The sequence below is a fragment of the Arachis hypogaea genome, chromosome 19 (genome assembly GCF_003086295.3).
Source record: "Arachis hypogaea cultivar Tifrunner chromosome 19, arahy.Tifrunner.gnm2.J5K5, whole genome shotgun sequence".
Classification (NCBI taxonomy): Eukaryota; Viridiplantae; Streptophyta; class Magnoliopsida; order Fabales; family Fabaceae; genus Arachis; species Arachis hypogaea.
Genome location: NC_092054.1, coordinates 60,983,041 through 60,994,474, shown reverse-complemented (window position 1 = coordinate 60,994,474; position 11,434 = coordinate 60,983,041). Strand labels below are relative to the sequence as shown.

General features: G+C 36.6%; 1 protein-coding gene across 1 annotated transcript; it reads left to right on the top strand.

Annotated features, from left to right (window-relative positions):
* The first annotated feature begins 5,052 nt into the window (after positions 1-5,052).
* Positions 5,053-9,683, top strand: LOC112775757 (uncharacterized). Its single transcript, XM_025819593.3, has 6 exons — positions 5,053-5,522; positions 5,661-5,838; positions 6,452-6,549; positions 7,476-7,572; positions 9,333-9,418; positions 9,506-9,683. The coding sequence occupies exons 1-6, from the start codon at positions 5,298-5,300 to the stop codon at positions 9,557-9,559; spliced, it is 738 nt and encodes a 245-aa protein (XP_025675378.1). The 5' UTR covers positions 5,053-5,297; the 3' UTR covers positions 9,560-9,683.
* The last annotated feature ends 1,751 nt before the right edge of the window (positions 9,684-11,434 follow it).

Sequence of the window (11,434 nt, the reverse complement as noted above, 5' to 3'; positions counted from 1 at the left end):
TCTTAGAAACTCCATCATACAAGATTTGTAATTAAATCCAGTCTAAGAACATATCCGGAGGACACTTCCTAAGCATCAATTTATACCTCTCCCAGGCTTCATAGAGGGATTCACTATCTCTTTGCTTGAAGGTCTGAACATCGGTCCTCAGCTTAGTCAGTTGCTGAGGAGGAAAGAACTTGGTCAGAAATTTGTTGACCACCTTATTCCCTTATTCCAAGTATCCAAGCTCTCCTTGGGCTGAGTGTCAAGCCACTGCTTTGTTCTATCCCTAAAATTAATAGATTCTTGCTCCTTGAGACTTCTACGCAAGAGTTCCTAAGAAAGAACATAAAAAATATCAAGTTCTTCCATGGTTTAGCCATGGCCAAACCTTTAAGAGAGGATTACTACAAAAATATCTTAACTTACGTTGACAAATCTAACATGGTTGTGAAGAGGAACAAGAGTTGAAGAACACTTTAATCGATTTAAAATTTTTGTGGGAGTTTTTTGGAAGGAGATAGTCGAACCTTAAAAGCTTGGTGGCTATGGAGTTTCTAGCTTTTTCTTTCTTGATTTTCTTTCTCAAAGTCACATATGAAAAAGAGAAAGAAAGTAGGAGGTGGCTGAAATCAAGGCTGGCCAAATTCCTAGGATGGTTAATCACTAAATTAATTAATAAAATGTTACTAAGGAGATAATTACTAAAGCTAGATGTATTAGATCACAAGTAATTATACTCCTAGAGTAAACATATGAGCTACTGGTATAAATGATATTAATGATATGATTATATCGGAGATAAAAGATCTATAATGATACATTAGCATAGCTAAGTTCATCGGAGAGCGCCGGTATTAGTTTGTACCGATAGATTTTGGCTGTTATTATAATATTAAACTTATCTCTAGTTTAACTCAAGAAGGTAAATTAATAAAATAATATTATTATTTTTGTTTTTTCAATTTTTTGGTCTGGCTCGTCGAGACGAGCTTAACCGTGATTCTCGAATTTTTGAAATTCCCAGCCAAAGTAGCTCCAAAACGTAGTTTTCTACTGGTTTAGTAATTGATGATGTTGCGAGGTACTTGATGATGCAATGCCTGTGCAGTAGAGGTTCTTGCTTCACTGAACTTTTGAAAAAATTTTATTTCTTCAGGAAAAAGTCTCGTTTCGCTGAAAATCAGGCAGTTACAGTGAGCTAAACCGTAATTCTTATAATTTTGAAATTTTCTGCCGAAGTGGCCTGAGAACTCAATTTTCTATTGCATTGGGAGTTGCCTGCATGGTGAGGTGCTTGCTTGTGCAGTAAAGGTGCTTGACTACGTAGTAGAGGTACCTGCTTTACTGAACTTTAGAAAAAATTCTATTTCTTCAGGAAAAAGTTTGTTTCACCAAAAACTAGATCGTCGTTACAATGAAAATTACATTGGTTATGATATTGATAGTGAGACATTAGATTTGATTAGAGGCTTACAATAAAAAGTGAGATTTATATGAGACTTATGATGATAATTATGATTAAGTTAAAATATATAAGAGATTATGAATGATGATTATGATTATGTTATTGATGATACGATTAGTAATGATTATGATCTGAATGATGGTTTCGGTTGATGATGATTATGTGCAATAATGATTATGGTTGATGATGATTATGATTGGTGATGGTATTTGCAAGGATGGAGGTTTTGTCCCTCTTGCATGATTATGATTGAAATGTGATTATTGATTGGCAAGGACGTGAGTTTTGTCCTGGTTGCATTACTGATGAGACACCTACACTTAGCAAGGCTTTTGATTTTGTCCTGCTTGTTCAGTGTTGCGATGGACAAGTGAGGTTGATTCCTTCTCTTTGTTGTATCAGAAAATTGGGTAGAAAGTTGAGGAGTCCCTTCGATTCAATTTTCAAACTGTGGTATGCACGAGTTAGGTTGAAGATTTCCTTTCTTGTTGAATCACAGTCTCTTTAATCATAAGGGTGGCTAGGTATTCTTGATGGATTCATAAAGTGGGTTTGGAATTTAACAAAATAGAATTTCTCCGTTGTAAGTATAGTTCAAAACCAATAATTGACCAACACCAAAGTTTAAATCAAAAGATGTCACAATTAACCCAAAATAACCGGGAGTTTGAAATTTCGGGTTGTTCTCCCTAGGAATTACAATAGAGTATTCAATTATTGGCTATGAGGAAATGGAGTTTGATGGCAAGAGACAAGAAATTAAAATGCAAGAAAATAAGTAAGCATACAAGGAAATTAAAACTCAAAGCAATTAATTAAGAAAAAGGGAAATTCAAATGCTAAGAAACCTCTTGGCAAGGATTGAGAGTTAAGGTTACCTATCCTAGCCATTGACCACAAACCTATGATGATTATGAAGAGTCAATCTTAACATCGAGGATAAGTCAAATAGGCATAATTAATCTCAATCCATAAGTCCTAGTCAACTCACTAATTAACTTAGTGAAAGACTAGCGTCAATGGAAACCAAATCAACTAACTACCCTAATCTATCAGTCAAGAATGGACATCAATGGCTCAAAGTTACCAAAGTCCTCAATTCCAAGCCAAGAGTGTGAAAAACTACACTAAAACTAAACCAAACATTTTATGAAATACTTGGTGTGCATAAAAATAAAAGCATATTATATTACAACAAAAATAAATTCTAAAGCTACCAAATACAAGAAATTAATAAACAACAATTAAAGAGAGCAATAATAACATGAAAACATAAATTGCATTAAATGAAATAGAAATTAACAAGAGTTCATCAACATAAAAAGTAACCAAAATGAGAAATTAACAAGATAAACTAAGAAGATTAAGGCAATAGAACAAAGAAAGGTAAAAGAAACTAAATGAAAACAAGAATTAAAAAGAGAAATTAAAGAGAAATTAAACTAATAATCCTAATTTTTAGAGAGAAGAAGGATCTTCTCTCTCTAGAAAATACCCTACAACATGATACTAAGCTAAACCTAATTGCTCCCCCCCTTTGTTTCCTCTTGAATTTGGCTTGAAATAGCTTTATAAATGAGTTGGACTGGGTTTTGGAGGTCCAGAATTCACTGCCAATGAGTTGCAATTAATGAACCCCACGTGCCAGGACTTGTGCGTATGCACAAGTTTGTGCGTATGCACACTTGCTAAATATTGACTCGTGCGTACCCACACATTGTGTGCGTACGCACACTTAAACTCATGTCCACTATAGATATATGCATATCATTTTGAAGCCTCGGATGTTAGCTTTTCAATGCCACTGAAACTGCCTCATTTGAGCCTCTGTCGCTCAAGTTATGATAAATTTAGTACCGAGAGGTCAGGTTTGACAGCTTTACAAATCCTTCATTTCTTGAATTCTCCCATTTTGCATGCTTTTCTTTCCTCACTTCTTTAATCCATATTTGCCTTCAAAACCTTAAATCACTCAACAAACACATCAATGCATCAAATGAAATTAAAGTGAATAAAATTTAGTAATTTTAGGGCCTAAAAAGCATGTTTTCACTTTTAAGCACAATTTAAGAAGAAATCATGAAACTATGCTATTTCAATGAATAAATGAAAGAAAAGTCAATGAAATCCACCCAATTAGAGCAAATAAATACCATGAAATATGGATTCATCAATTCTCCCGGGTAGTGCTGCCTCCAAGAAAAGGTGATAGGGCACTCTCCCTTTAAAACCAACTTGTGATAAGTATGGGATGTTCGTCTTAGGGATGAATGACAGAGAGAGTATGTCTAGGGTAGCTACCAGATGTGTCAGGTTTGGCAATATAACCGAAACGTGAGCTCACAGATAGTAGGACAGGCATGCATTATATGCATTTACTTAAATTATTTTGGTGTGCATTTTATTGTTGTGTTGCACTTATGTGTTTTATCTGATTATGTGCTATGTGCATGTGCTTGTGTGAGTTTTGATTTCTTGATTTGATTGTGTTTACTGGTGTATGAAGGTGATGGAAGTTGAGGCAGATTGAATTTAGGATTTGCTCTTAGATTCTAATTTATGCAAAGAAAAGAGAGATAGTAGTCTGTTGGGTAAAAATATTTAGGTGTGTCTTTGGCCTCTAAAGAAAAGAATTAAAGATTTATTTCACTTTTCTGAATCACATATAACTAAGAAACATTTGGATATGAAATTTTATATAAGTGAAAATGATTTAAAAATAAAGTAATAAAGAATACAAGCTTTTATAAAGGGTTAAGTACTTTTTTCGTCCCTAAGGTTTGAGGTGAAAATCAAAATCGTCCCCAACCTTTTTTTGTTATTAAAATCATCCCCAACATTACAAAACGTTATAAAATCGTCCTTTTCTACTTCAATTATATTTTTTAACCAAATTACCCTTAACTATTAATAAAAATAATATTAAAAAATAAAATCCCACCCCACCCCACACCCAGCATCTCTTCGTCTCTCCCCAAACCCACCCCCAATTCCCTTCCTCTTACTCTCTGACCCTCCATCCCAAATCCCATCCCTTCATCATCATCAGTTCCCACCTTCATCTTCTTCTTCTCATAACAACCCTTCTTCTCATATCTTCTTTCTTCTTCATCTTTTTCTTCTTCTCATTCACCACAACAACCTTCATCTTCTTCTTCTTCATCTTCACTTCCATGCGGTGCAGAGAAGATCAAACCCGTCCACTATCGGAGCGGCCATGGCCTAGGATGCAGATCTTTTGGAAGAGTCAACCGGTGTTGAGGCCGGATCCGTGGGTTATGAAAACGGTGGCCGTGGGTCCCTTCTCTTCTGCTTCTTCTTCATTCTCACATGGATGTCCTTCACCATCCACCATTCCTCTTCTTCCTCCACCGTCCGCGTCCAAACTCAAGAAGCATAATAACATGCTTAATTACATATGAAATAAGACAAATCCTAATATGATAATCTTAACTTAATCTAAATCAACCTTATAGCAGCAAATCATCATAATATAAAAAATTGTATCCAATTAATTGTGTATATCCATCAAAGATTTGTATTTTTTTTTATGTCAAAATTAAAGATTTGTATCTTAACAAACAACCCATGGATATGGGCCGTAAACAAACGCAGGGCCCACCTAGAACCCATTGCATGTTAACAGGGGCCCACCTAGAACCCCGAAGAAATTTCCAGAGCAATCTGGAGCAACCACCACAGAAGTATCATTGTCCAACGGAATCGGAAACCCCTAACGCAACTACCACCTCAAAATCGAAAGCGCCACCATTTTCAATTCTCAATTCATTTGAGTGACAGTTCGAAAGCTCCATTCGAAGCTGTGATTCGTTAGATTTTCGTTTTCATGGCTGCATCGTCTTCCTCAGCATCGCAATCGCATTTCACATATTCCAACGCCCCTACCTACTTCCCCGTTCCTTTCCACCTCCAGCAATCCGCCGCCACACCGGCGCATTACGCCGCTGCGGTTTATGATGCGGCTCCAGCCGTACAAATCCCTTCGCCTCCGGTCATCGGTCCTGTCTCTCCTGCTCCGGTTTCCGGCGTATACTCCTTACCGCAATATCCGGTAGGTTTTCGTGTATCTGCGTGTGTGTGTGTGTGTGTGTGTGTGTGTGTGTGTGTGTGTGTGTGTGTTTTTTGCGGTTTGGAATAGAGGCCCCCTCATTTTGTGATTAAACTCTTTTTGTAAAAAAAAATTGAACAGTCGCAGCAGTTGTTTGAGAGGGATGCGCAGATAATAACGCCGGAGGCGCTGGAGAGCGTGAAGGCGGCGATTGCGAGCAGCGAGGCGGAGAACAAGGTGGAGGCGAAGAAGAAAGCAGTTCCTCGAAAAGCTGCTGGTCAAACATGGGAGGATCCTATTCTTGCTGAGTGGCCCGAAGGTATCATCATCATCATGGCTTTTTATTACTATTTTGAGTCGATGTTTATTGAGTTTGGTCGTGAAAGGTTTTTGAATAGTTAATTTGGATTTTCAGGAAGTTATTTGGATTCTCTGCTATGGGAATTGAATGTATGGTTTAGAAGGTTTTTCTTAGGGTTCTGAGTTCTTAAATTGTAGTGTAGCAGATGGTGGGTGTCTAGGCTATGAGGAAAGTGTGATGTGATTACAATAGCAAACTGGTAGACATGATATATTAATGCAATGGAGAAGGTAAATTTTACGTCAAAACAAGGTTATATGATGTTGTGTTGAAATGATGAATGTGGAACTCGTGTTTAACTAAAGTTTAAATTCGCGTAGGATCTTTAAGCTTTTCTGTCACACAGCTTCTAGTTTTATGGGGGATATGGCGTTAGATTTAATGGACTTTTTTTCATCTTTTTTTCCTTCTGGAAATTCCCTCCCCCCCCACCCCCACCCCCACCGCCACCACCACCACCACAAATCCCCCCAAAAACAAATCTCTCCCTCTCTCCTGAATGATGTGTCCCCACATAAACTTTGATAAGGATTAGAGATTTATCTTATTTGCTTGAGCCTTGAATTTTCAGATGATTATCGGCTCTTTTGTGGTGACCTTGGTAATGAAGTGAATGACGATGTTCTTACCAAAGCATTTTCACGTTTCCCTTCCTTTAACATGGCACGGGTAAGTGGTTCTCCTATTTTGACTCCAAATTCTTGTATTTTCAGTAATGACTGGATTAGTGTGAGCATTTTCTATTTCGTCTTCAGATTTTTGTTTGAAGTGACAGAGTTGTTAATGGTTTTTGTACCTTAAGGTAGGTCTTGCTTCATAATTTACATTCGATTTGATATTCTTGTGATTAAATTGATATGATATCTTGTCATCTCCAGCTTTCATCGTCATTGCTCATTGTCCACAAATCAAAGTACAATTCAAATTTTTTAACGGTGACATAGTTTATGCTCTTAAATGCGAATAGTCAGTTCATTGGAAATTAGTGTTGCGACTTTTGCTTTCTACATTTCTTTTTGTTGATTTCCTTTTCTCATAAGATCTTAAAGTTAGTAAGATCCATGTTGACCGACTAGTATTTGTTACGAATAGTTAAGGTCAACATATAATATTCAATTGCTAGGTTCTATTTGATTTGCAACTTTGAGTTATAGTCAGTAGAAATTCAGAGAAGTTCATTGGATAACAGGAACATGGAATCTTCCACTGGGGTTTATAAGTTTAATTGCTTTTATTCAAAAACTTGAGATGTGTACATTCTTACCTATTTGGATTTTTTGGAGCAAGCTATTCACTGTCTCTTAAGTTTTAATCCAGTTTTTGGTCAAGGCTTCCCCTGTCTGGTAGATCTCTTGTGAACAATCAGTATATTATTAAGTTGGTGGAAATTCCAGATCCAAACCAACACCACCAACTTGGCAGATTGTTTAATATATGTATATAACTTTTTTAAGAAAAATTACAATTCGAGGGTTCAGGAAGTTTCAATATGATTTCAAATGTGGTTTTCTGATTAAGTATTTATTCATCATCATGTATCCTACTCATGATTTCTAATGCAATCTTTTGATTGAGGTTTGCTTGATCCGGTTTAGGTTGTCAGAGATAAACGGACTGGGAAAACAAAGGGCTATGGTTTTGTAAGCTTTGCCAGTCCTTCTGACCTTGCTGCTGCTCTTAAAGAAATGAATGGTCCGTAAGTTGCAGACTGTTTCTATGCATGTCTTCTCTCCACTTCTTATGTGTATTTTGCTGGTTTCTTTTACATCACTAACCCTTATGAAAAAACTGAAAATTAGATGATATATGGTTTTTCAGTTACATTATGTGACGTTTTAGTATATGCAGTATGGTATAACACTGCTATAAGGTATGCAATCATGACACTAATTAATTATGATGAAATAGGGGTTCGGTTTCTCCTAACAAGTGTCGATTTTTCTTTTTTGAAAATTTTGAAACTTCTAATATATTTAGTTTCTTATAAATGTGTAAACTATCATTTGTATCCACGAAAGTTAAAACCGTTGACATATCTATCCATAGAAGAAGGAAATTACCATTTGTACCCATGAAATATGGGTTCTACACAACAAAATTATCCAAACGCTAAAAAATTACCTAAAATTCCTAAATTACCCTTATCTTCACCACCACTTTTCTAATCTCAAATCCCACCACCACCCAAACTCTTCACCACCATTACCACCATCACCGTCACCACCACCGCTATCATCACCTCTACTACTCCCGGACTTGTTCCCAACCTTCATCTATTAGCTCAAAACTTCACCCCATCATGAAACACCCAGTTTAGCCAACTTAAGCAAGCCGGAGTTTGAATACACAAAACCTAGAGACCAGAGTTAGAATTCACAGCCTCAATTGGTGTAACAATGGTGGAGATATCCAATTTTCCATTAAACCCAGAGCCCGTAGAAGAAGAAACTCCGCAATCTCAGATGCAGAAATCTATTCCCGACCATAAAACCATATGAACAACCAAACCCGACTTCAAGTGCTTCATCCTCAACCTCACAATTCACTTTTCATTCATTCTAAGTTTCCGGTTCCTATTAAAATCCGTCGAAATCTACCACGCTCCACTCCCCTTCGACCGAATCGAATTCTTCTCGTTGCAACTTTGAGTCCAATCCCTTACTTCCCCTGCTGATTTTGAGCCATATTCGTCGGTGTCAAGACTTGGTCGGATCCTGGCGGTGAACATGGGAGTAAACAGCGAAGCGGCAGACAGAACCCCAGCGCGGCAGAGAGGGCAGTTTGTGTGGGAACGAAGCTAAGCATCGATGCAATCAACATGGAAGGTTTGTGAGCAAAGAGGCAAGGTTCGAACATAAACATCCTCTTCGAATTCGAAGCAGCAAATGGTATTGTCGCGGCTTGAAGATGAACGGCGAGAAGTGTCGTTGAGTTCGCTGGTGTATAGGGCAGCATAAAAGGAGAAAGGGATGGTTTTGATGGTGATGACGTTAGTGGTGGTGGTGGTTGGGGATGATAGTGGCAGTGAGGAAGGATTTGGGTGACTGGTACTGTGGAGTAAAAAGAGAAGTTAAAATTAGGTTATATTAGAGGGTATTTTGGGGATTTCAAATAATTTTTTAGGATTCGGGTAGTTTTGTTAGCAAAAGTCCATCTTTCATGGGTAGAAATAGTAGTTTTGCTTATTCGTAGGTAGATTTATCAGTGTTCTGAACTTTCATAGGTAGAAATGGTAGTTTACTCCTTATAAATTTAATCTTTTATCTTTTGGATGGAAGACTTCCTACTTTAAAAATAGGTACACACTTTTTTCTTTCTTTTTTTTTTTTTTTTTTTTTGAATCTTCTTTTGCATGAATTGCTCATGTAATACTCGTCACTGAGCCCATGTGGGATGAGAATATTGACACACAAGCAATGATAAATGAATGCTGATTTATGCCTTGATTTCAGGTAAATATGTTGGAAATCGGCCGATAAAATTAAGCAAGAGTAAGTGGAAGGAGAGAACAGATTTCGAGGCCCTGGAAAAACAGAAGGTATGCATTTGATTTGTCACTTGAGAGTTTGCACTTATTTCAACCCGTTGTGTGTCCAACGTTTCCTTTATTTTGTTTGCATGGCAGAGCCAAACTCACAAGAAACCGAAGCTTCCCAGGAAGGGTGTTCTTCACAAGTGAGCTAAGGCCCGAATCTGTAAATGAATCAAGCTGAGTCAAGTAGAACACTCTGTATTGGAAGCGCATGCTTCACTGAATTTTAATGTATCCAAACCCAAAGTAAATAAATCTTTACCTTATCTGAGATGTTTGTCTAGTGATTTTTCCCCCCCTTTCAGAATCTACCCGTTTCCTTTTAAAACGTATTTGTAATGCCGTAACTCCTAACCGCACCTGATTTCTTGTTTATGTTCCCGGAATATCTGGTGGTCATTTAAAAAAAAAAAATGCATATTAGAATATGATGGATAGAGTTCGACTTATCATCGTTGACTGCTTCCATACTGCGGAATAAAAGAAACGAACAAATGAACAATAAACATCAAACCGTAGCACAATTTAGAAGAGAGTATTTGCCTATCGGAAAAATGATATTTTACCAACGAAATACTGCATTTGTCAAGTGCCAACAACTATACGTATACATAAAATAATGTACAAAGTCTGAACTTCCCTTTTTCCTTCCCTTCTTCGACTTCTATAACACTGGCACGCCTTATTTTCTTCCGTTCCATGTACTCACTTTTCAGCTCTCAAATTTCAAATTTCATTATCGAAATCACTCCCTCTCAAATCATCCTTACTTTTCACTCATCACTCCTATTGCCTCTTGAATTTCACTCCCCATCCCTCTATTCTCCTGATAAATCTACATTTCATGGTATTTATTTGTTTTGATTGGGTGAATTTTATTGACTTCTCTTACATTTATTCACTAAAATAGCAGGGTTTTATAGATTCTTCCTAAATTGTGTCTAAAAGTGAAAACATGCTTTTTAGGTTCTTAATTTGCTAAATTTGATTTACTTTGATTATGTTCGATGCCTTGAAATGTTTGTTGAGTGATTTTAAGTTTACAAGGCAAGTATGGATTAACGGAGTGAGGAGAAAGCATGTAAAAGTGAAGCATTCATGAAAAAATAGAGTTGGGAGAATTTTACGACCATGCGTAGGCACAAGCATTCATGCGTATGCACAATTGCAATTTTTACAGCCATGCGTACACACAGGAATTGATGCGTACGCACGATTGCATTTTTATTAGCATGGTCAGGCATGCGTACCCACAAATGCAATCGCGTGACTACATTAAATGCAACATGTGGGTCAAGATTTTTAGCCTTTCAAAGTTCAATCCAACTCATTTCTGAAGCTATTTGAAGCCAAATTTAAGAAGGATGAAGGGAGAGCAATTAGTTTTAGTTTAGGAACATGTTTTATGTCATATTCTAGAGAGTGCAGCTGTCTCTTCTCTCTAGAATTAGGGTAGATTTAAGTTAAATTTCTATTAGATTTAGGTTTTAATTCTTGTTTTGATCTAGTTTCAGCTACTTTTCCTTGTTGAATTGTCTTAATTTTCTTAGTTCTCTTGTTAATTTCTCTATTTTGTTACTTCTAGTTTTATGAACTCATGTTAATTTGATTCTCTTTAATGCAATTTATGTTTTCATGATCATTGTTGCTTTCTTTAATTTTAGTTATTGTTATCTTGTAATTGTTAGTCTTAGATTTTATTAATTCTTATTATTTTACCATGCTTTCATTTTATGCCTTCCAAGTATTTGATAAAATGTTTGGTTGGATTTTAGAGTAGAATTTTGTATTCTTGACTTGGGTTGGTAACTTGAAGACTCTTGAATTATCAAAATCTAGCGTTGTTTGGTAATTGAAGGTTGCTAGTTAGCTTGAACTCCACTAAACCGAGTCCTTCACTAGGAATTGACTAGGACTTGTGGATTAAAGTTAATTTTGCTCACTTGACTTTCCTTCAATTGTTAGAGGATAACTAAGTGAGAGCAAGCTATATTTACCATCACGATTGAGGACGATAATGAG